General features: G+C 39.8%; 1 protein-coding gene across 7 annotated transcripts in view; it reads left to right on the plus strand.

Annotated features, from left to right (window-relative positions):
* The window catches only part of GRID1 (glutamate ionotropic receptor delta type subunit 1), a 496,708-nt gene that overhangs the window by 190,184 nt on the left and 282,049 nt on the right, over window positions 1–24,475 (plus strand). For all 7 annotated transcript variants that reach the window (XM_039553667.1, XM_039553668.1, XM_039553669.1 and 4 more), the window contains exon 3: window positions 6,774–7,058. In XM_039553667.1, coding sequence (XP_039409601.1) covers window positions 6,774–7,058 — 285 coding nt within the window. The remainder of the gene's footprint in view (window positions 1–6,773; window positions 7,059–24,475) is intronic.

Genomic DNA, 24,475 nt, shown 5'->3' on the forward strand with positions numbered 1-24,475 from the left:
AGAGGGATGGAGCCAGCTGCTCACCCCAGCAGCTTATTCCCTTATTCCTCCTCCTTGAATAATGGGAAAACAATAAAAACACTGCCCAAAAATTGGGGGATGACCTTTAGAAGTGATTTTTCCCAGTGTTTTTGGTAAACATGTCAAAATCTCATGCTTTCCTTGCTTTTGAGGTGTTTTTTAGATGCTGCTTTGCCAGAGATATTCTGACATAGTGATTATGTGAACTCTTATGTACACACACTAATGCATGAATGGGCTGGCACACCTCTGTCCTGCCCTTTCTCAGATACAGAAGAGGAGGAGGGAGGGAATATTTATTGTTTTCAAATATTTTATCCAAAAAATGTACACATCTAAGTTGAGGTACTTTGGGGTTTTGGTTGGCTTGATTTTTTTTTTTTTTTTTTTTAATCAAACCACAGAGGAGAAATTGTGAATTTTCTTTCTTGTTCTAAGATGCACTTTGTTTTGATAATGGAGTAGGAAATATCCATCTTCACTACATATAAGGTGGTACAGCAATAAAAGTGCTACATAAAAGATTTTTGCTGTCTACCTTTGTTATCTTTTCTCTGTATTATCAGTCTTTATGTGACAACTAACTATAGCTTCATGTAGATCTCATAGTAAAAATAATAAATTCTTTATTTGTAGAAACATAGTGTTATAGTATAGAACATAAAAGTAAGTAAAAGCCTACAGAAATGAAACAAAAATATATTTATTGCTGAGTATCCAAAGGAAGAACAACTGCATAGCATGTCATTAAGTGCAAATGATGCAAATTCATTATGAATTGCCTTTCTCAGTTAAAGAAAGAAGCTGAAGATTGAGAAACATCATAAAATGTGAAGCAAGAAATAAATGGCTCTTCAGGAAACCCCATTTAGGGGTTCAGTGAGTGCTTAGATAACTAATTTTAACGTTGTTCTTAATAAACCAATAATAGGAGTCTTTGTATAGATCAATATTTTTAATAGAAGCATTCCCAGTGATATAAATGAGATTATTCTATAATTTTTTTCTGCCTAATCAGCTGGTTTTGCACAAAAGCATACAATTTTAAAGGCCTTTTGAGGCCTAAAGAGGAGTAAAACATAGATAGCTAATAGTCTTATGCCATTTTTCTGTATGACTGAATTAGCTGTGGGCTTGTGCTTCGACTTCATGGAAGTTTCTCATGTACTACAGCAGAAACATTCAGGTTTAGCTTAGATATGTGTGAAAACACTTCTGTGGTTTGTGTTATTTTGGCTTTACCTGAAAGAATTGTATCGTCATCCTCTTGAGTTTGAAATATTGCTTGGTGGATGCAGTCTTTCTCCTTGCATCATTGTCTTTTCTATCTCATTTCAGTGCTCCAACAAACCTCCCAGAAGGACTTTTTCCATTTAATTTGAGAACACCTCTGTGGGTGTGTTTCCCACAGGCCTTACATCTTGATTCAAGACACAATTTTCTGAACTGCTATATTTTTATCTCCTAACTCTTGGTTGTTCTAGTGTTTCACCCCAAAATTTTACATGTATCTCTGTTTATATGTATGAATAGGCTAATGAACCAAACTGCTTATTAAATTTAGTACCCACAAATAATAGTTCATTTGTATATAGCACATGACATTCTGCATCTGCTTGCTAGTTTAGTTGGTAGATCTAACTATGCACTCTCAGCAAACGATATTGCAGGCCTTGATAATCTCATGGAATATTAGGATTTAGGTTCCCAAAAATAGGGTTTTTTCCCCAGAATCTGCTGTGTTCTCTGGATTTCTGTTTTAGTGATAATTTTTTTCCCCTACTGGTTTTCAAAGATAAATAATGTGAAAAATTAGTTTTGTGCCAGATTGAGACAGTAGTACCGAGGCAAGCATGAAGTCCCTTGTCTCAGCAGGAAGGTGGCTTTCAAACCTAATCACAGACACTTAAGTGCCAACTTAGTTAATCACTTCATTGCAGAGTAATACAGCATGTCTGAAGTTATCTTCCTTCCTTTGAAAATCTTTCCAAGCAGGAAGGCAGCAGCCTCTCAATTTTCAGATGGTGAATATTTTTGAAATGCAAGTCATTTGTGATTTGGATAATTGTCTATTTGCAGTGCAGTAAAGAGTTCCTAAGGATTAGTCAAACTGAAAAAGAAGAAAAAAAGTTCAACTAAAAACTTGAAGAGGATTTATTAAATATGCGAGGGTGTCCAGAGTGGGTAGGATGGTGATGCCCAGAAGTGAGAGACAGAAAGACACTGAAGTTTGAAGAGGCAGTGTGAATGCCAGTAGGAGGATGTATTGTTAGAGCTGAAATTACACTGGTAGCTGCTCTACTGATAATGGAGAAAACAAAGGAGCAAGTTTCTACCCTTTTCTGATAACAGGAAATCACTGAAAGGGAGACTGAGAGATGGTCACGTTGTCACATTGCCAGGAGCAAGATAGCAGTTTCTCTTGGAGTATTTTAATTCCCAGTGGTTTGGAGAGAGAGGGATTTAATTACAGAGATCTGAGATAAAGCTCTTAATGCAAATATCCCCATGAAGAATGTGCCAAATCAGGACTTTCCCATCTGCACCTGTCTTCAGAAATAGGAAGTACAGGAAGCAGTGGTAGAAATGCAAGACCTGAAGCATGATTGCAGCAAAGTAGAAATCTTGCATTGTCTCGTGTACCATGAAGAGTCCCACTGATGAAAAAGCTTGTATGGATAAGACTCAGTCTGCAAATTAATAGCTTCTTTTCCAGGCTTAACTTTGGTCTTAATGGAATGTGTCTGGAGTTAGAGATGTGGGTCACAGAATGAGAGAGTTTTGTATGTATTGCTATGAAGTGAGAGTCAAATTAGAGGCAATAGATAGAGAAGAAAGCAGTGTCTTGTGAAACACTGTGACAGAAATAACAGTTCAAGATGTAGAATGTCAAGCAGATGTGTAAAGGGGAGTTTCTGAAAACAGACTTCAAAAGAATAGGTTAGGGGAGATACTTCACCGAAACATTGTGAACTGGGTTAATCAATAATTTAGGAAACTTCAATGAAATCCAAGAATAAGCTTGAGAGGTGGTCTGTTCATGGAGGCCAACACTGAACAAGCACCGTGACACGATTTAATTGGCTCAAATAGATTAATGAAGATTTATTCTTTAGGTATGATGATGTTGTTCATGTTTTCATCATGCTAGACTGCACACTTCTTACTGTATGATTTGTACGATGTTGGTATCTTTTTAAAACAAAGTTTGGTGATGAAATAATTCAGTACAGTAAACTACTAACTGTTGCTGTTCAAGTAGCAGTCAAATCTGGGGCAGGATTACCAGAACATTTGTGTCTTTTCATCTGTGGAACAAATACTTTAAAAGGATTATTTCTTGAAGCCTATCTAAATAAATACATCTGCAAGATAAAAAATATGGTAGCATTTTAGTTACAACAATATTAAATATATATAACCATAACAATAGTAGTTGAAGATCACTGAAGTTCTCAAGGTGTTTTGATTCCCCTTTCCCTTACGTTAGTAGTCTGATGTGGACCAAAGCATTTCAAATCAAATGTATCCAGCTCCAAGAAAATCAAGATCAGGGTTCTGAAATTTCTATGCAAAGATCGCATGCTCTTTTGAATGTTTACGAAACTGCGACTGATAGACAGAATTAGTGGTTTACTCAGTTACAGAGTCAGTGATATTTGACTGTTGCTGCAAATCCATAGCTAGTGTGAAGTTAAACAGAAAATTATACATTTTTCTAAGGTTAGTTTTTTGTGCAAGAAATTGTAGGAATGTGGGGGGAATCCTAAAAAAAAAAAGTGGTCCACCAGAGTTTTCTCTTGAGATTGTGTAAGCCTTGAATGTTCCCTTGATAAGGAATTTTGAGATGCCTTAAGAGCTAATGAGTTTTTTAATGGAGTCTGTTATGTTGTTGTTCCCCATTGTGTTACTCATGTAAAAAGTAATACTTTCCTCCTTTATGTGCTCAAAGCTTATTCTCACCCTTCAGTGCAATAATTGTGGAGGGGTTGAACTACTTGGAATCCATTGTATTTTTGTATAATGAAAGTCTTCTATTAGAAATGACATGTTCTGTTTCACGTTCTGTAATCTGACTAAAGAAAGCAATTCAGAAAACATGAAACCTTTTTTTTCCTTAGTCATCCCAGTTTTTATTGCCTGCTATCTCAAAACAGAGAGGCAAGAGGAGAAAACACTAAGTAGCATATGCTTTCAGGCAGAACATAATCAATCGACAAAAATATCAGAATGTGGAAGCATATTGACTAATTCTTCAATCTAACCCATGGACACAAACGATGAAACACTGGGAAAATGCCTCAACTGAAATGGTCTTTGCTGAGATATTTCTGCTGTGTTTGGTGGGCTGTGCTGGGAGATAAGGGGGCCCATTTGCCATGATCTGTCGCCTCTCTGGTCTTTCTGCTGCTAATAAGCAGCAGCTTTTGATTAGTGTCAACCACTGAATGAAGGTTTTTCTTGTTACACAACTGGCGATCAGCTCTGTATTGCACAAGTAAGTGGCTCTCCAAATGCAGCCTCCCATCAGAAAGGGCTTTGTTTTTCGTCTCCTTCTGTCTGCTTTGCAAGTAAATTATTCCTGCTACAGCCCCGTGTGGCTTGCTGCTCTCACCCTTGGTGACAGCAAAGCTTGCTGGCTGGTGATCTCTGCAGGGGTTTATGGCTCAGCTCTGCTGTTCTCTCCCTCTGTTCTCACTTCTCTGTTCCCTCCCCTGCTGTGACTAAATAAATTACCTGTATGACATGTTCAGTTTTCTCTGGCAAGAAGCCTGGGAAATCAAATCTGTTCCCAAACCTGGGTCTCCCATTTGGCAAATATAATGCCTTCCTGCTGTTAAATCAGGTCAGCTCTCAGGAAAAACAAAGAACAATTTCACATAACTATAATCAACACAGAGTAAATTTAGATAATGCAGCTGACATATGTTTATTGTAAAGACTATCAAGGAAATAATTTTAAAAGCTCTTCATCTTTGTTGCATCAGGATACATGTTGAACATTCTGTGCATAGAGAAGATCAAACATTTTCTTTCTGTTATCCCATATCAAAGTGAAATATATCTATTTTCTGTCTGGTCTAAGAAGATTTTTGGTGGAGCCGTTGTGTGAGAAACAGTTATGTATTTAACTATGGAGGCTTTATGTAATTAATATTAATTGATACTTAACTGTTAATTACTATTAATTATTCGTAACCTACTTCCTTTGACTTTCTGGCCTCTGAAAGTGGAGATATACTTGAAAGTGTTTTGAGGAGGAGAAATGCTTTCAATAGATTGTGTTCTCTTTTCTGCCTTTGGCCGGAGCATTTCCCCTGCAGCTGAGGCAGCAGGGCAGTGGCAGTGTGGCTGCAGGTCACCTGCTGCCACCAGCCCTGACACGGTGCTGGCAGTCCCGCAGCCCGTGCACCCTCCCTGCGGGGAGAAGCACCAGCACGGGCAGCCTCCCCTCTCCAGCTGCAAGCTGAATGTCCTGCTCAGCTCCCTGCGTGTCCCAGGGGGCTCTGAATTGCACCCCAGAGGCTCTTCTGTTTCTGCACTATTAATGAGCTCGTGCAGACTGCACAGGGCTGTGGAGCATCTCCAGTCCCCTGCTGTCTGGCTTTGCTGTGCTGGGTCTCTGTGCTGGGGGAGCAGAGCCATGGGTTTCCTGTGGGCAGGCTGTGCTTGGGCAGGTACTGGTTGGGGTCTGAAACAGCTGCCGAAGCCCTGAACTTGCCCCCAGCCCTCTTCAAAGGCAGAGCAGGCAATTCTAAGTGCCCCTGGGGGACCCTCAGGAATGGTGCCATCCTAACCTATGAGTGTCTCCTGTGCTGATCTCCCAGGGCCGACTTTGCTTCCCCTTACTCATGAGGGTTAGTAAAACCTTGCATCACTGGCTGCCTTATAGTCTTACATAGTCTTCTCACCACTACTGACTGAATAGCTGCTGAGAGCCCTGGCTGGAAACATTTTCTAACTCCAGCTGAATATGAGGTTGTCTTATCTGGAGAAGTCCTGGGAAGAACACGCCATGTGGGATGTCCTGAGCAGCAGAGTGGGCTGCCCAGGCCTCTCCACACTCTGTGTTTTGAACTCAGTATGAGAATAATGCTTGATTCTCAAAACAGATGGGGTCAAACGTATATGCTGTGTTTTTAAATGGTACGTGCTTTTCCAGATCTTTTTAAGGACAGCTATAGTGTTGCTAATAATTGTTTAGTTATTCATGAGTTGTCTTGGTTCTAAAGAATGCCTTTGTTGTTTCTGCATTGCTCTGAGACGCCCAGTGAATGTTTTCTTATCAATTTAAAAAGTCCTTCAAAACTCTGCTGTATGAGGCGAATCCTTGGGATGGAAGTTGCTTTTTATTGTCCGAAATCTTCATCCAATGTACCCAACAAGGACTAAGGGGTTAAAGCAGTGAAGTGAGTTCTAAAAAATGGGAATTCAGTTCCTGTGTGCACCAGGAATGACCTGAAGCAAGGGCCATAATCTCCATCCACATCAGCTGCTGTCTCAAGGACTGAGAGTAGCTACGTTATCTGTCCTCAACTTTGGCATATCAGGAAAGATTGCAGATATTGTCTCCTACTGTAAAGGTACAGGACCTACCTCTGAAAGGCTTCAGCTGATAGTGTAATACAAATCATTTCAGCCCTGTGTTGATGGCAAGGGCAAAACCTGCCTCGTTCCCTCCTTAGCATCTAGGTTGGCCAAAGGAATTGGTGAGCTCGTTCAAACCCTGCTTTACATCTTGTCTTCCCCAGCCTGCGACCTGATGACCCTGGGGATCTTAGCCTTGGTGACGTCCACGGGCTGCGCGTCGGCCAACGCGCTGCAGTCGCTGACGGACGCCATGCACATCCCGCACCTGTTCGTGCAGCGCAGCACGGGCGGCTCCCCACGCACGGCCTGCCAGCTCAACCCCAGCCTGGAGGACGAGGAGTACACGCTGGCCGCGCGCCCGCCCGTGCGCCTCAACGACGTCATGCTCAAGCTGGTCACCGAGCTGCGCTGGCAGAAGTTCATTGTCTTCTACGACAGTGATTACGGTAAGCAAAGGACAGCGTTTCAGACTCTGTTCCATTCATTTCTTCTCAGCCAGGAGGTGGGGAGGGAAATAGAAAGGGAAGGGTGGAATATGGCTTGCTGGGTTTTGCACTCGCAAAGGAGATAGTGTTTCAAGTGGATGCGGGTCTTTGGCTTGAAGGAAAGGTTGCTGTGAAGATTCGTTCTCAGGCAAGGTGCAAAGTTGCTTAGCAACACCTACCGAGACAGACAAAGTTTGAATCGTCTCACACTTTCTCAGTAAAATATTAATCAAGTGTTGACATTGATCGGCAGGGGTCACACAGGTGTGTAAGGAAGTTCAACATGGTCTCTACCTGTTCCAGAAAATTCTTTCTATCAAAGCCGAGTACTGTTCTCATTAAAAATTAATTTTCACAATAACTATTACTTTTTTCGCATGCTTCCTCACACTGTTCTGTATCTGTACTAAATTTCACAGTGATCTACTTCCTGGCATTAAACCAAAAGGTAGACCCAGCATTTTTACTAAATCTCACGCATTTCCTTCAGCAAAATTCTTACTTTGGGCTGAAACTTGAGGGAAAGGAGTCTCTGCCCAAGCAAATTTGGTAACTGATGATAGGTGTAAATAATAATAAAACCCCAAATCTCTCACTGTGCTAGGCTCTCAGAGGGAAAGGGCACTGTGTATATTTATTTTATATCCCCCTCCCCCCCACCCCTGCTCAGCAGATATGAACACTGTTCCATGTGTTTAACTTGTGGTACGTTCAGCACTCTTGTCTTAGGATATAGGATCTGTAATAGGGAAAATAAATTTTCTGTGGTATGTTTTAAAACCCTGCTAACACTTTTGCTTTAAAATGTGATGCATAATCTTTTGATGTGGTGATTTACCATGAACAGAATATAAAAATAGGAAACTTAAGGTTAAATCACAGTAGGAAAAATAATCTTATGTGTGTCTTTGCATATAGTTTAGATTTTATACAGTCTTCCACCATTGCAAAAAAAATCTTTATTTGCATTCTCCTCATATACTATCAGATTTTCAGTGGCAAGTCAGAGAGAAACAGCATCTTTGTTTTTGAAGTTTGGTTAGTCCTGGTTTAAAAATCCCCAAAATCCAACAAAGGAAAAAACAACAATCCTGAGTTTAAAAGAGTTCTGAAAGTTTTGGGTGCAGATTTCTGTTCTCAATTGCTAGATAGTTACTTGCTGTTTCTTTAACAGGACCATTGAAGATGATGAGGATGGTTTTAAGTAAGAAATCAACTGAGACTCTAACCTCCTTTTAATGACATAGAATTGTTTTAAGCATGAGAAGACTTCTATGATGCTTGTAGAGCTAATCTGTAGACTCAAAAATCTAGTAACCCAGCAAATAAACTGCCCTGTAATTACTGTCCTAGGTAATGCTTGAACAGTGAATGCTTTGAAAGCAGAAGTCACAAGGTATGTGGTAGGTTTTCTTTTGGTGGCCTTGTGGTAGTGATGAGATAGTTGCTCTTTAGCAGGGGATTAGGTTTAAAGAGTCAAAATTATTCTAACAGTTATTTCAAGAATGAAAGAGAAAAAAATAATCTTATTAGGCTGTCTTAGAAACACCCCAGATGCTCTGTGTGTAAACTGCTATTGCCTATTTTCCCTGCTAGCCATCCTGCTTACTGAACTATGGTATCCCTTATTCCAGCGATGCATCTGTGTTTCTTTGCCTTCTTTTTTATTTTATTTTTTTTTTTGCAAAGGCTTAACATCTCAGCAGCAAATTCTGAAACCCTTAATTCACATACCTCTAAATTCAGTTATGATCAGATTTATCTCTTCCATTTAGCACAGGCTGTATCAGTAAGATGGTAAGGTTATGGAAAATTGCCACAGGCAATTCTGCTTCTTCCAGTGGAGAGTGTGCTATGTGCTGCAGCTGCCCCTGTGGTGTTTGGTCTCCTTTCCTCATGGATGCGCCATCCATCTTAGGCTAATTCCACTAGAATAACTTTTTTCACAAGAATTGAGTGGGAGGGGATTCCATCAAGAAGCCAACTGAACCTTGCCAGCTCTGGGCAGGGATCAGTGAGTAGAGGATAAATAACCCAGTTCCCAGGATATTGCATGCTGAGCTCCAAAACAGATGCCTGGCTCCCAGGGCATGGCTCTTTCCTCATCATGGAGCTCCCACAGAGCCCTGCTCCTGCTTCTCCAGCTGCACCTCCCTGCTAAATGGGCAGGAGTTCCCTGATGAGGGAGGTGATGTGTTTGTGATTACAGAGAGTTTCCAGCACTGGGCTTTTGTGGTTTTCTGTAATAAGTGGTACTTCTCTACGTGATCTCTGAAAGTTGTACCATTTCTTTGAGTAGTGTTTTAATTTATTCATTTTTTGATCTCTAAAAGCCTTTGGTGTCCTCATTGTGGAAACTGTCAGATTTTCTCAAGACAAAATAGCATTGCCCAATTTAAAGATGTCCCATGTTTATAGCAAGGCTGTGTTAGATTGAAGCTGGAAATTATTTATTAAAGTTATTACTTGTCCCTTCTCTGACATACATTTTGAATTATAATTTCAGCACTGGACTTGGCTGTTAGAAACACAGAATAGTTTCTGAACAGCCTAACAAGCCCGTAATATTCTTGTGGTTGCAATAAAAAATGCCTTGTTTTACACTGAAATGACAGATAAAAATGTATGCACAACTTCAGTGAAAGGATATGGTCCTTTACAATAAAATGTGTTAAAGTCTACAACAAGAAATTGAGAGATTCTACTGAAGGGATGTGGAAGTTTTAGTCAAAAGTTGGCTAAGTGGAAGTTGTAGAAGCAGGATGCAAACTGTGGCATTCCACCCAAATGTGAAACCAGCTCTTAGATTTTGTCACTCATGGTGAATGGATAATGGCTTGGTTCTGGACTAGTGACCTTTTAAAGACCTCAGACTTGAGAGTTGCAGCACTCAAACTCTCCTCAATGATTCTCTGTTCTCCTACTGAGCTGTACCAACAGGAGAAAGGTTGGTTGATAATTATCCATTCAGTTCTCCTGTACTTACATAAGAAAAGATAGGAGTTCATACAGATACTGCATCTTCATGATTTAACCCTTGTTTTCCCACTTCTCTCATTTGTGGTTTGTGTGTAATTTCAGAAGGTGCACAGAAACTTGCTCCCCGTTGACCACACTGGGAGGTTTCTGTTGCTGACATTGACATTCATTTTTTGGGGAAAAAAATCAAGCTGACCCTAAGTTTGTCCATGGCTCTCAAATGGTGTTCTGTGGAACCAGGTCTACACAGCTGTAAAAGAACTTGCAACAGAATTCAGATCTGTTGGTGTCATCCTAAAAAGCTTCAACTCTGCTGATGTGTTTTGAATTGCGTTTTCATCTACAAGAGCATCTTTTGTGTCTCTACTTATATTGCAACAATGTGTACAGGCCTGTTGGGAAGTTTAATGTTTTATTTTGCTGACCTTCTGGATGTAGAAGCATCAGTAATCAAATTTTCTGACAGAAAAATTGGTAGTGGGGCAAGTTTCATAAAGAATCTTACCAAGCTGTAAAATGACTGTAAGTTAAAAGCAGTGGGTGCCACCCACCAGAAGATGAGGTTGGGAAATAAACAGTTGAAACTGTGCTTCTAGGGTGAGCAAATAAACAGATGCGTGGTTAGAGGATGGATTTGAGAAGGGTTTTGGAGGCTGGATGTGAAAATGAAAACAATTAGGAATATTAAGTCATATTTCTGAAGAGAAATGTGAGTAATAGCTATGTTTTCACTAGATCACGTTACTACTGAAAAACACTTTTTATCTCTGTAGTTAGATTAGGTCTCTCTGCCTTCCTTCACACATGTCTGCATATCCATATTACAAAATGTAAGATAAAAAAGGGGTGGTTTTAGTCCACTTTGTCAATGAAAATAGTATTACACCTGTGAAAAGTAGCTGCAATGTTTTATTCTTAGGTTTTGGTGTCAATAAGTGAGTGTTGTCTGCTGAAGAAAAGTGTTGCATAACAGTTTTATACAGAAGAAGCTTTTTAAGAACACTTGACTTTCCAAACCTGTATGTAGAGCGAATGATTCCTACAGGGGAAAAACCCCAAAGCCACAATTTATTGCTTTCCAAATTATTTTGATTTTTTTTTTCTTTTAAGATTAGAGGTCTGTTCTTTTTTATTGATGCTGCATTAACTTTGAATGTTACTTGATCAATCTTGCTACGTGGAAAGAACTTAATTTTCGATATGACTGGTTTTGTGGGAAGTTGTGCTTCCCACAGCAGTTATGTGGCAGTTTTATTTCTGAGTCCTGCCTGCCAAGGGCCTCAGCCCTGATTGCAAATTACAGGAATTGTGCTATTAATAATTTTACAACAAGGTATTGATCCTGGAATGTTCTGTCTTTTGTCAAGATCCCTTTGTGCAGGCTTCTACTTCTGCAGTTATTTAATTTGCAGAGGAATATTGTAATGAAAATTGGGAAATGCATGCATTTCCATGGTCCCCATGGAACACTGCAAATCACTTGTGATGTGAAGCACTGGCTGTCACAATAAAAAAGAAGCAATGCAGAGCGCATCAGCCACTTTCACCTTACCTACTTCAAGTTTTGTTTTATCCGGGTCTGTTTATAACATAAGTTATCTTCTGCTTTCTGTGTCATGATTTCAGCTGTCAGACAATGACTTCTGCATCGCTGGGGCTGCCATATTTCCAGGGAGCACACCTTGCTTAATGTAGATAGAGGTAATCTGGCACCTGAGGTGTTGAGCCAACTGCACATGTATTGGTAGGTATTACCACAGTCCTAGGCCCTAGGGTATATCACCGTGTCCCGCAGCTGTAGGGAGGAGGAGGAGAGAAGATCCAGCAGGCAGGAATTGTGCAGCAAGATTGGTTTATTTAATTATTTTACAAACTCTTTTATAGACTTTTTTCTTCATAGTGTAATTGGACAAGGATCAGCCACCCGTTGGGGGTGATTGGCTAAAATCGTAAAACATCCATTGTCAAAATATTTTTTCTACTGTACCATAAACAAGACTTTTCAAGGCTGCAGGTGGTTTGGTTGTTTACATAACTCTGCTACCCCTTCTGTGAGAGAGAAAAATCTCTCATGGGCTTAGAAAATAGCAAGAAAATCCTTGCTGGTAGCATTTTTGTATCTACAGGTAGGTGCCCATTCAGCACACCTGACATGACCAGGAAGCGTCTGACTTTTTCTGTGTGTGCTGTGTGATAATGTGTTATTAAAAATACCTGTTTTTTTTCCAATTGGTTGGTGCATCCCAGCTGGAACTGTTGCAGAGAAGCTTAAATGAGATTGCTGTTTGAATATTAAGATATATAGATTTTAAGCAGCCAGCTGCAGAGAAATATAACTTCTTTAGGGTCATCAATCTGCAACAGCAATCACTTAGGGAGGGAATCCTTGGGCATCTCTGCATTGGTGCTGTTGTATGAGATGATAAAGGGGAGGAATAGACTTGGGCTAAGCACCTTTTCACCCAACAAGGAACACAATCCTCAGAGTATTTATTCTGCACAGTTTCTGCACTACCTATCTGTTCAGGCATAACTGCATACCGGATGTCTAGTTTCCAGACTAATATAAAACCTACCTGGAAAAAACGGAGCCTTTCCTGTAAAAAGATTGTGTCTTTTAATGTATGATCATCATTGCAGCTGCAGAGAATGCCAGGAAAGAAAGAATTCAGCCAAGTCCTCAAAGTCTAACAGGGAGTTTGTGATACCACGGGATAGAGAAAAAAAATTGACCTTTTGACTTTTACATTGAATTTGATCTGGAAGCTATTGAAGAAATGGCACTGTGTGTTTCCATACTTATCCTTGAATCACTTTTCTGACTGTAGCAGCACTTAAAGTAATTGGTCTACCTAAATTAAGCATGGATTTTTGACATTTCTTATAGTATTTCTTTTTATTTAGTAGTGCATCACAGTATATAACACCAAATGTAATTAAAGAAAGTAAATTTCACTTCAAGTTATTACTTATACATTACTTTTAGTGCTTTGATTTTTAAGGTATGTGAGTGTGCTAATAGCAGCAGTAAGATTTCCCCCTCTCTAACCCCCTGATAATTCCTAGCATGGTATGGAAGCATGGACAGAGGTTATTTCCCATAAAAGCTATTAAATGCTTCCAGGACAATGCCTGGTGTGATACACAAATGATCTTGCAGTTATGGTACAGCCTTTATTCTCAATGTGTACTATCACAGCTTACCTGTAAGTTCAGTGGTAGCAAAACCACTCAGAGATCTCTGGACCAAGAGTTTGGACAGTTTCAGGCATCTGGTCTTGCTCATAAATTCAAGGCAAGTTCAAGAAATAATTCTGACCTTTCAAATACTTTGAAAAATGTTTTGCAAAGAGGTGATGCAAGTTCTTTTGAAAAATTCAAAATCTCCTGACTGACACTTTCAGAACAGAAGGTTTGCACTCTGGATTCAAAATAGATATTTTTAAAATCACTTGGTATCTTAAAAGATTTCAGAAGTCTCTATCTGGGTGGATGCTCATGAAAAATAGAAATGAAAGGCTTTATTAGAAGCAGTTTTCCACCACTTTTTCGGCTCAGTTATCTGGTCAAAAGTGGTCATTATTCTAGTCCTAAAAGCCCTCACTGTTCATTCTTAACTGTCTCTTTTTCAACTCATTGTTTCATTTTAGTGACCAGTCTTCAGGCTCAACTTTGCAGAAACTAGTGGCTATTGGTGATTCTGTTTTTCCCCCCTTTATATTCTGAAACAGAATAATGCAGCACACGCTGTCTAAAGAAAGGACAGAGTTCAGCAGCCTTGAACCGGAGGGTGCAAATTAATTAATTTTGGGCAGAGAGGTCTTTGAAAATTGTAGATGTCATCTGCAGAAGGTCCTAAGTTCTTGACTTTCTTTCCTTGACCAATGGTAGTTTGAATCTCTTGATTTTTGACCCATGGCACGAAGCTAAGCAGTTTGTTCAGGTGTGTGAAAAGGATGAGGAGAAATGTCAGGGTGATTTGGTGTACCTGAGCAGGGAGTTTGAGGAATGCGTTCCAGAAGGAGTCTCTTTAGTTCACGTTTGCTGGGGACTGAATGTTTATGCATCCATTTAGAAATTGTTCGATAAAAGCATAGCTGGAAATTGAACAGAAAGAAGTAGAAGTTTGTCCTGGAGGATATATGCAGGGCTTCAGGCAGTGGTATCATTCTGAGAAAATATATTCACATATCTCAATTTGCAATGAGCTTTCAATAAGTTCCCAGTCCCTCTTGGCTTTCATGAAAGCAGTAGGGTAGGGGAGAGGATTCATGTATGTGTATATATAAATATGCAAACACACACGTATATAGATAGATTTAGATACAGAACTATAGATATATAGATAAATATTTATGTATGAATTTCAAGAAAAATAGTAAAGGAGCGTGTGTATTTATATATATGCATGTGTATATACTTGTGTGTAAATGTGTACATGAGTCCATATACAGAATCAAGGAAACCTATTTCCTCTGCTCCTTTGTGCCTTTGCCCAGTTCCCCCAGTAATCTTTCCGATGCCGCTATGGACAGGACTCCTTTGGGTTCTTTCCTGTTTGGAGATTGTTTCTTGTTTGTTTTACCCAGTTTAGAGTTGACGTGGCTTCCCGTCACGGTTCCGTTTTCCTTACTGAGACAGAAATCCCATTCCTTCTCCTTCTCACATTTCTTAAGATCCTGTGTTTTATTTATTTATTTTTCTTATGGCTAAACCTTTTTGTGGGTTTGCTGGCTTTCTTCAGCACCCTGTCCAAATTGTTTTTAATGTCTAGCTAGCTGTCCACAGCCACACAAATTTCTCCTCCCAGCCAGAGAAGTGCAAAGGGGGCAGAGTTTTGCTCTTTATTCAATTGTGCTGTGTGGGCCTTTTATGCCTTCTGCATTTACCTTCTGATGTATTTAACGTTTGGATCTGGTGCCCTGGGAGTTATTTCAATCATTTTAGAAGATAATGCATCATTGGACTGTAAAAGTTAAATAAAAAGCAGAGGAAAAAATGCTTCAAAGTTTGGATTTTTCAGAGTCAGAGCCCATTACCAATGTAATCTGAATGTCTGAGTTCTATTGGAGAGTGATTTAATATTCATCATCTTATTATAGCATTTGTTTAAGTGGAAATAATGCATTATTTTTTGTGTACGAATTGAGTAAATAGGATTAGTCTCACTACTGGGGAACGTTGAGTCCTACAGAGATCCTTTTAAATACTGGATATTTTGTTTTAGTGTCTCTTGGTTTAGTAACCAAGACTCAAATAGACTCTTTCTTACAAAGCCGTACGGGGGAATCACAGAAGGCTTCAAGAAACAGACAAAAATTGAGCTGGGACATCCCTTGCAATAATTTCATTGATTATTCCCTGTGATGGGAGAGCACTAAATGGAAACAGCTACTGTAACACTATTTGGAGACAATAGTTGAGTTCATCAATTTGGAATGTCTTGTGGGGTCAGGAACTATTGACAGTCCCCACTTCATTGAATCATTTAGATTGGAAAAGATCCTTAAGATCATAAAGTCCAAATATTAACCATGTCCCTAAGTGCCATGTCTACCTGTCTTTTAAATATCTCCAGGCATGGTGACTCCACTTACTCCACTGCTTCCCTAGGCAACCTGGTCCAGGGCTTGATGACCCTTTCAGTGAAGAGATTTTTCCCAATATCCAGTCTAAACCTCCCCTCATGCAACTTGAGGCCATTTCCCCTTGTCCTATTACTTGTTACCTGGTAAAAGAGATGGACCCCCACGTGGCTACAACCTACTTTCAGGTATTTGTAGGAAGAGAGAAGTCTCCCCTGAGCCTCTTTTTCTCCAGGCTAAACACTTGTGGCTCCCTCAGATGCTCCTCACAGGACTTACGCTCCAGACTCTTCACGAGCTTTGTTGTCCTGTAAGCACTGCACGATGTCACTCAAAGTTACCTGTTCCATGGCCTTCCCTGGCACCTTCCCAGAACCCTACCTCATCCATCAGCAAGAATCAAACCTTTGGGTGGATAAATCTTCAGCTGTGGCATAGCAGATGAGGAAGGGAATTCAGGATAGCGATTCAGCACTGGTGTGTGTTACGGCTGGCTTGAATTTCATTTGCAAAGTCAGAGTGATTTCCTCTGTTCTGCTTCTGGCCGCCGTTTGTTTATATCAACAGCAAAGTATCTTCCTAGCAAAGCATCCATGGGGAGTCAGGAAAATAAAGAAACAGTGCCATGGAAGAATGGTTGTTATGTTTGTACCAAAAGACCAAGCAATATCCAGTGCCTCAAGTAAAAAAAGCCTTCCTTGCATAACGGGCCATAACCCAGTGATCTCACTTGTCCTCATGCAGCTCCTCAGTAATTCTGAAAGTCATTTTGCTTTGGCCCACTTGTATTAATATATGGCATTGCCATTAACAGGAATTAAGACTTATCTCATCTTCCAAAAGCCTTATAACAATGTCAAGGGAACTTTCTTAACAAAGGAATAATCCATTAACTAGAACCAACATTTCTCTGTAATCACCTTTATCCTTCAAATGACAGAATCTTTACAGGAAGGCACTGTCATTTGGTTTTGTCATAGAAATAATAATCCCTCCTGCTGTGGAAGAATAATTAAAGGTCAAATTTTGGCATTGTATTCATGAGTCAGCACAGCCTGAGCACCAACACCTAACTGGACACCCCACCAGGCTCTCGTGGTGCAATAGGAATCTTGGCTGAAGGAACAGCAGTGTGTTTTAATCTTCCGTGAAAATTTTCCCTCTTGCTCTGCATTGAAGATGCTTTTTTATGATTCCCTTGTGTATGGAAGCATATGTGAGTGCATCAAATTATTTAAAAGTAGTCTGGACCCCCCAAAGTGCACTCTCCCAATTTAGCAAGGAGCATTTGGTGGCACACTGCTGTATAAAGTAGTATCTGTGGGAGTCTTTGTGGTGCTGTATATCTTTTATTCTCTCCCATCTTGTGCAGCCACATAAGTTTGGACAAGATATAATTAAGTGAAACAATATATTATGGTACTAAAATAGGAACAACAAGGGCAGCCTTGCAATGGGAAGAGTGGGAGGCAAGGAAAGATGAACATTTCAAATGCTGGATTATTGGCCAATTAATGGGGTTGACTGAGTACTGATGACAGGCGTATTTAAGTCTTCTTTCTCACAAATCCTAATTAAATCATTGGAAAGAAAGATAATTCCAAATTATGGTAGAAGAGCCTGCAGCCCCAGAGACAAGTGAGTTTGGCAAGTTCAGCAACCCTCAGTAACCACAGACTAGCTTCAGGGAGATGTGACATTGGTATAATGGCAGTGATGACACTAGGGGTTGGAAGTGCTTTTGGGGGGAATCTCAGACCATCCTCTTCCTCTTCGGATTCCTATTATTTAGCCAGTTCCCTTTGGATCTGGTTTAGACAGAAAATTAACAAATTAGGAGTAAGAGAAGTCTTGAGTGTTTTTTGGTTATGCCAGAGAGCAGTAAGTCACTTAGGATCTCTTCAGACAGATGCATCAAAAAGGTGTTTGATGGTTCATAACATGCTGTGCTTGAAGAAAAACAACCATCCACTTAGTAGAGCTAAGTGGCAAGAGGGAAACCTACAAAGTTAGCAGCGAGATTTGCCTGCTTCCCTTTTGGGCTTAGCTGTAGTAAAGATGATAGAAGGGCTTTATTTCACTAACTCAGCAACTCCACTGCACTTTATTTAAAAAAAAATTAACAGTGTAAAAATTAGCTAAAAGCTTCACTTTTGGGGCAAGAAGAGAAAGAACTCTTTTTTAAGACTGAGATCTATTTTCTTGTTTAAGTTAAAGAATCTGGACTTAGCCAGTTTAGATAATAAAGATGAAAAATTTATTACTTTTTTTTTCTCAAATTATGCAAGACCTGGCGTACCACTAACTTGAAAAATGAGTGGAAAGTCTCCTTGAAATCCAGATACAAATGAGTAATCACAGGAAGTGAATTGGAGAATTTATAGCAGCCTGTCTAAAATAATCAGACTCCTGAATTTCAGTCCTGCTGCAGGAAGGTCTGTGTGATGTGAGGAAACACCTACACGAGGCAGAGCCTGATACCATCCATGCCAGGAGGATGCATGAGGCAGTTTGTGCTCCTGTCCTGCAAAACACATCCATGTACTAAGTGCTCTATCTCCAGGCTGAATAGAGGGACTGCAAAGGCTAAATATAACCTCAAACTGAAACACACCAAACTTTGCAGAATGGGTTGTCCACATGGATGCAAAGACTGAATTGTTCAGTATGTGTTGAGTTTTACTTGATGCAAAAAGTACAGCATCTGTTATTACACTCTGTGTGTGAGGTCATCTGTCAGCCTGCCTGTGTTCTGAATCATGCTGTAAATCAATCTATTATGGCAGAGGCTTTAAGCCTTTTCTACATGTTTAGGAAAAACAGATGATCAAGGCAAGAGAGAGCTCCAAACTCCTGCTGTGCAAAAGGTTGTACTGTGAACTTGATTTTGCAGACTCTTAGCAAAGAATCAACCCAGCAGCAGCAGCTGCTTGCTTAGGTTTGATATCAGGGCTTTCCAAAAGAAAAGGCTCTTACAGAATATCCAAGGGTACTAAAAGCTTTAATCAGGCATTGTTAAATGTGAGGTAATCCAAACATCAGACACAAAGTCACAGGACTAGTGAGTGCTGCTGCTTAGGAAAGAGTTTGTTCCTAATGTTCTGGTGTTGTTTAATCCCTTTTGTGTGCTAATTAACCTTCTGTGTTCCATCTTCCTTAGTTGATGTCAGGAAGAGTCATTGTTATTCTCATATTGTACCATGGATTGGAATGGAGTAAACCATCTCTAGAAGAGTTCTAAAAACCCGGGTCTACAGTAGTTATTGTGCTGGTTTAGAATCTGCTAAAAGTATTTTAATTTAATTATAGTTAATGCAAGTTCTAACTTTCTCTTGTTCACATTTTTAAATTACTCTGAAGGTGGAATTTTCTTTTACTTGGGACTTCATGAAATTTTTTAATCACTTTGTAGTAAAATCAAACAAATTTGAGACCCTTCTGCTGCAGAGGAGCGGCTGGCAGTGCCACCTGAGAGAAAGGAGCATCCTTACAAAACTAATAATCACCTCAGGCAGGGGGGAGTATTTGAGGAGCTCTGACCCTTTTCAGGAGAGAATTACATTTTCATAGCAGGTTTTTAATATTAGTGTATGAAGAAGGATTACCCTTGCTGTCTAGCAAAACAATAGCTAATTAGATATTTGGTTTTTAATAATGATGGAAGTTAGCGTTAGGCAATCGGGACAATCATTTGGGGATTCAGAATGATTGTTTAGAAAACAAAAAAGACTAGTTGAATTTCCTCCTAGTTGTGGTCACTGCTGCTTTTCAAGTATTGCTTCAGCAGAAATCTGTAGCGACACATTTTTTTTGTCATGGATTTATTAGAAAATGAGGAGGTAAGAATACCTATGGTTTTTTCATGTAAGTGTGAGTGATTTTAGAGATATTTAGATCAACATGCTCCTGAATGTTCTTATTTATGTTACCCATCTAACTAAAAAAAAAAAAAATTGATTAAAAAAATATTGATTTGAGTATTCTCTTTAGCAGAACACACTAGCCAAAATAAGCAGCTAAATGTTTTTTTCCTTAATTACGGTTTAAAGACTGGAAATTGGCAAGCAAAAGGAGACCTGTGAGGATAAATGCAAATAGCTTTGTTTTCCCATATGTCTTGGGTGGGAGGATGGCTGCTTTCTATTTAGCTAATTCTTTATGTGTTAAAGAGATGTGGCGTTAGGGGAAAAATCTTTATTTATTTATTTTAAGGGAAATGAAAGACTCTGATAATGATCTGAAAGATGTATTTTGAACATTTAATGTTTATTTCTGTTAATTACTGTGGTAATTGTATAGAAGTGGTAATGTGTGATGTTAATTCCTAGTTTATTTATTTGAAACATGTTAATGCATCCACAAGCAAGTTTTTCATTAGAAAATCTTGTGTAGGATGTAGCCATGTTGTCAGACACCAGACTCTGCCTACAGCCTGTCTCATGGTGGGGTGTCTCTTACAGAACTTGACTTACTGATATGAAATATCATATGTTTAAAATAAAATAAGCCAAGATAGTCATTAAACTTAAAGACCACAGAAGCCAGCAAGATGCTTAATCTCTATGCTTTGAACATCAATTCCCAAGGAGAAGTATTTGGAGTTTCAGTGTCGGGGAAATGACCAATTTTCATTGGCTTTGAAAGCAATCTCAGTGTTTGATCTACAGATGGTTTTGCCTTTTGAATATGTTTTTACCAAGACCTTTCTAAAAAATGTGACAAAACTTAATTTTACTGAAATTTAAGGGAATCTTCCATATATCAGTTTAATCTGTCTGGTGACTGCAGGCCCTCGCAGAGAAGAATTCATAAATACTCCTTCCAACCACAATTGCATGTACATGTCCTCATCAGTCATAATGAGCCTGATCCCATGTGTCAGTCAGGAACTTCAATGCATCTTGTTCTTATCAATTAGAGTAATTTGCACTTGGCCTTCATCAGTCAGGTTTACACTCATGGCCCATAACCCTCCAGTTACCACATGGAGCGTGCAAGCAGCATTCACATCCCTCTGGCTTTTCCACAGCTCTTCTGTTCAAAATGTTCAGGTCACAGGATGTATGTGTGGTTTAGATTTGTTTGCTTTTTTAAAAGTGGCAAACATTTATCACAAAGGAAGTTAATGGCTGTGGTGAGGGTTGAGCTGAAGTCTCGCCTCTAATGTTTCTTGTAAAAATGTCAATAACAGAAGCCAACCTAAAATCTAGTTTTTCATACCTTTCATGTGAATCCTTTCAAAAAAAGGTGGTGTGCCCCACTTTGTCACCAGTTTTGAAAAGAAACTCCGATTATTGCTTCACAGTAGGGGTTGTATTTGCTAGCATTCCTACTGGAGAAGGCACTTCCTCCTCTCTTTGACACCTTGACCAAAAGGGCTTAATTAGGCAAGAGATTATTGAACCAATGGGGATTTTTTTTCGACCTACAAGCTTCAGGAAGGGCCTCACTGTACTCGCAGGCAATTTTGTTCCCCTTGTATTAAGGGTGAGGAAGTTAGATCGGTGTTTATTAAGTCTGGAGTGGCTTCTGTGTTCATTTGTGGTTCATCTGACAGCCGTGCACTTTGCAGTTAGTGTTTCTATTTTAGGTACGGGCTTTGTCTCTCGCCTTGCTTCACACGGCAATGGGGAAATGGAACCATCCCTATTAGAGGTAATTGGTAAAAAGCCATAACTACTGCCACACTACACAGTGAGGTTTATGCACCACTTACTTGCTGAGGCTGCAAGTCAGAGCCTTCGAAATGATTTGCCTTTCTCCCTTTGTGATCACACGCTGCTTCTGAGGCTTCACTGGAATGCAAGTGGTGAGGACTGGGTTATGATTCTGTCCTTTGCTTGTGAGCTTTCCCTCATGATATGAAGAGCTGTGGAGTCATTTGGGCAACATTAATCGGGGGGCTAATCAGGAGCTGGTTGTCTTCCTTCCCCTGCAGTCTTCACACTTAGGGACATAGCAGCTGCCTGTACAGTGGCACAGTGGCTAATAAAGCAGAGCCAGCTTTTTGGGAGAGATCTGTTGATTTGGTGTGTCTGTCGTTACAGCTGCCCACCTGCTGCTGAGGCTGATTGGTGATGTAAGGGATAGGAGAAAAATGGGATAAACCCTCACACACACAACACACAAGAACATATGTGCTGAGACCATTTTGAGGGGACAGTTTTTGTTTGTATTCATGTCCTCATGCTGACATCAAGCGTCATCACTTATTGTACTATATATGTGTGTGGTATGTATGTTCAAACGTGTACACCTATGTGCAAATGAAGATCAAAGACAGTCTGTGTTTGTATTGATGAATGTCACCTGGAACCTGTACTTTGAAGTTGAGCTCTAAATACAGAGGTAGCATAAATGCAAAAAAAATCTGTAGGAATAGGAGTTTGGTTTGGTACCATTTAGAGACATGAAAAAAGGTGATTTTTTTTGGGAAAAAAAGTACAAATTTCTTGATGTGTTTGTTTGTGGAGGGTTTTTTTTTGTGGTGTGTTTTGTTTTTTTTTTTTTTGCAAATCAACGTCTAGCTTTCCAGGCTCCCAAGCAAGTCAGTTTTATGAAGCTGGAGGGTAGGAACTAATACACAGCATTCAGGCTTTGTAGGAACATACCTTCATTGAAACTGCACGATTCCTTGTGCTACTTCCTTTGTGTGCACACAGCACAAAGGTGAGCTGTGTATTCATCTTTGCAAGTGCAGGTGTTAAAAAACTAACACAGAACCCACTGGTAATGAGTCCCACCTGTAGCTGTTAGAGCTATAAAGGTTTTGAAGTTACAACTTTGTTTCCAGGTAACCCCGTTAAGTTTCTTTACCATTTTGCTTTTCAGATTTAATTTGTTGTGTTCAGTCTGTCCTGAAGAGTGAGTGATTTTAGCAAGGTCAGGTTATGTAGGTAATACGATGTTGATTTGTGAAGACCAAGTATGTGGCAGACCCAGAGGAGTTCATGTGTTTGAGTGCTGTGAGCTGACTACCTCTTAATATTCTCTTGCTTTTCCTTCTCGTTGTCTGGTCTATAAAATGGAAAGTGTAAGATTTCCATCACACCACAGTGTGTGCCAGGCAGTCTGTTGGCTGGGGCTTCCCAAGGTAAAGCTGCCTTTACCATACAGTGGACGTAGGAAGTGTCTTCTCCCTGCCATCTCCTGGTTCAATCAGCACTGTCATTAATGCATGATACAAACTGGGAAGCACAAGGAAATCCATGTTACCTTAGTTAGCATTCATGCTTAGGCTTTACTGAGAGCTTCTGAGAGCTGAGTCTGATAGATGTGGTGTTGGAAGTTAGCTCCATTAGCGCCATGCATATTATAATTAAAGTCAGACCAGCTGATAAATATTGGAGATGGTTGGCTGTAAATCCTGATGATAGCCAAGGTAAAAGATGTTGTAACTTACATGATACTGAAGTAAAATTGCCTGAAGGACTTGTCTCAAGGACAAATTCAACTTCTTTTTAAGGATTAACATATCTCCTAAGTTAAATTAAAAGATAAAAATTAAATGTGATGTTAAGGTGTTTGAAATTGAGAGTGTAGACTATCTTAGTGTGGATTTAATCACACTTTGAAGGACTTCAACCTGAATGTCCATATGTTAAAGAATGAGCACTCGGGAGACCATGAAGAGACGTTGCTTTGCTGCACAGATCTTCCTGCTTGAACACTCTTGTTTACTGTTAGAAGCTTAAAGTGATTGATAGTAAAGCCCTCCACAATTTTCCTTCTGTCATGTGCAGTGTTTGATATCACCATTAAGGCAAGTGACAAAAGGTATACAGGCCTGAAGAGACAGGAGTGTAATACAGCAGTGAGGCTTTCTATGCTGGTTCCCACTCCCTGAGACATTTTGATAATTGAGAGCTTGTTTCTGCTTTCCAGTGTGTATTAAAATGGCAATAATTGCATAATCTCAGTCTTATTGTTCCATATTAATTTTGAGTTCCCATTGTATTGGTCTCTGTTTCATTGTACCCAGATGCTTGTATGGCAAACATTACGACTGGAAGTTAATTCTGCCTTAGGTAATGCTCTTTTTCTCTAATCTCCTTGTATACTGATGATTGGAAGTTTAATATATTTACACTTAGAGGATTCCTGCATGAAAGTGGTCGTTTTCTTTTGAGAGTGGGATATGTATAGATAGCAAGTGTTTAATTAATCTTCCTATTCTCACGATTAAAGATTTTTTTTTTCCTGAAGATGTCTCTCAGTGAAAAGGGGCAAGAAGGGACACCTTGCAGGGTTCTTATTTTTGTGTCTGTTGATTTTAAGAGTGTATTGGGGTTGGAATTGTTTCATAGCACTATGGAGGATGGTTTGCTTATTAGAATCTTCTGAACAGCATTATCCCTGGACAGTGGGGGATGCATTGGTGCCTGGGGAATGAAAGGTGGGATGCCACTGCTGACAGCGTTCTGCTTCACGCTGCAGTACCAGGGAAAGGTTTGGCACTGGGACAGGTTTGGCTTTGGGATGTGTCAGAAGGCTCCAGAAGGAGTGCTGGGAGACCCAAATGGCAGGGACCAGGTTATAGAAAAATGGCTCTAGATCTTGGCAAAAAATGGTCCCTTTCCCACAGCTTTTCTCTCCCCTGTCACAGGTCGTTATGAGTTACATGGATTCAGTGCAGATTGGCAGCACAAATGGATGTGTTCTGCTCTCCAATTTCACAGTGGTAACCATGGCTAGGGTTGGGGATTTGTGCAGGACAGGTCTCTACATTCAGTAATATTTCTTGCAGGTTAGGGCTGGTGAGAAAACAGCTACAATCTATTGCAGAATGATTGAGATCTGGGTCATTTCTATGCT

This window comes from Corvus cornix, chromosome 6 (genome assembly GCF_000738735.6).
Source record: "Corvus cornix cornix isolate S_Up_H32 chromosome 6, ASM73873v5, whole genome shotgun sequence".
Lineage (NCBI taxonomy): Eukaryota > Metazoa > Chordata > Aves > Passeriformes > Corvidae > Corvus > Corvus cornix.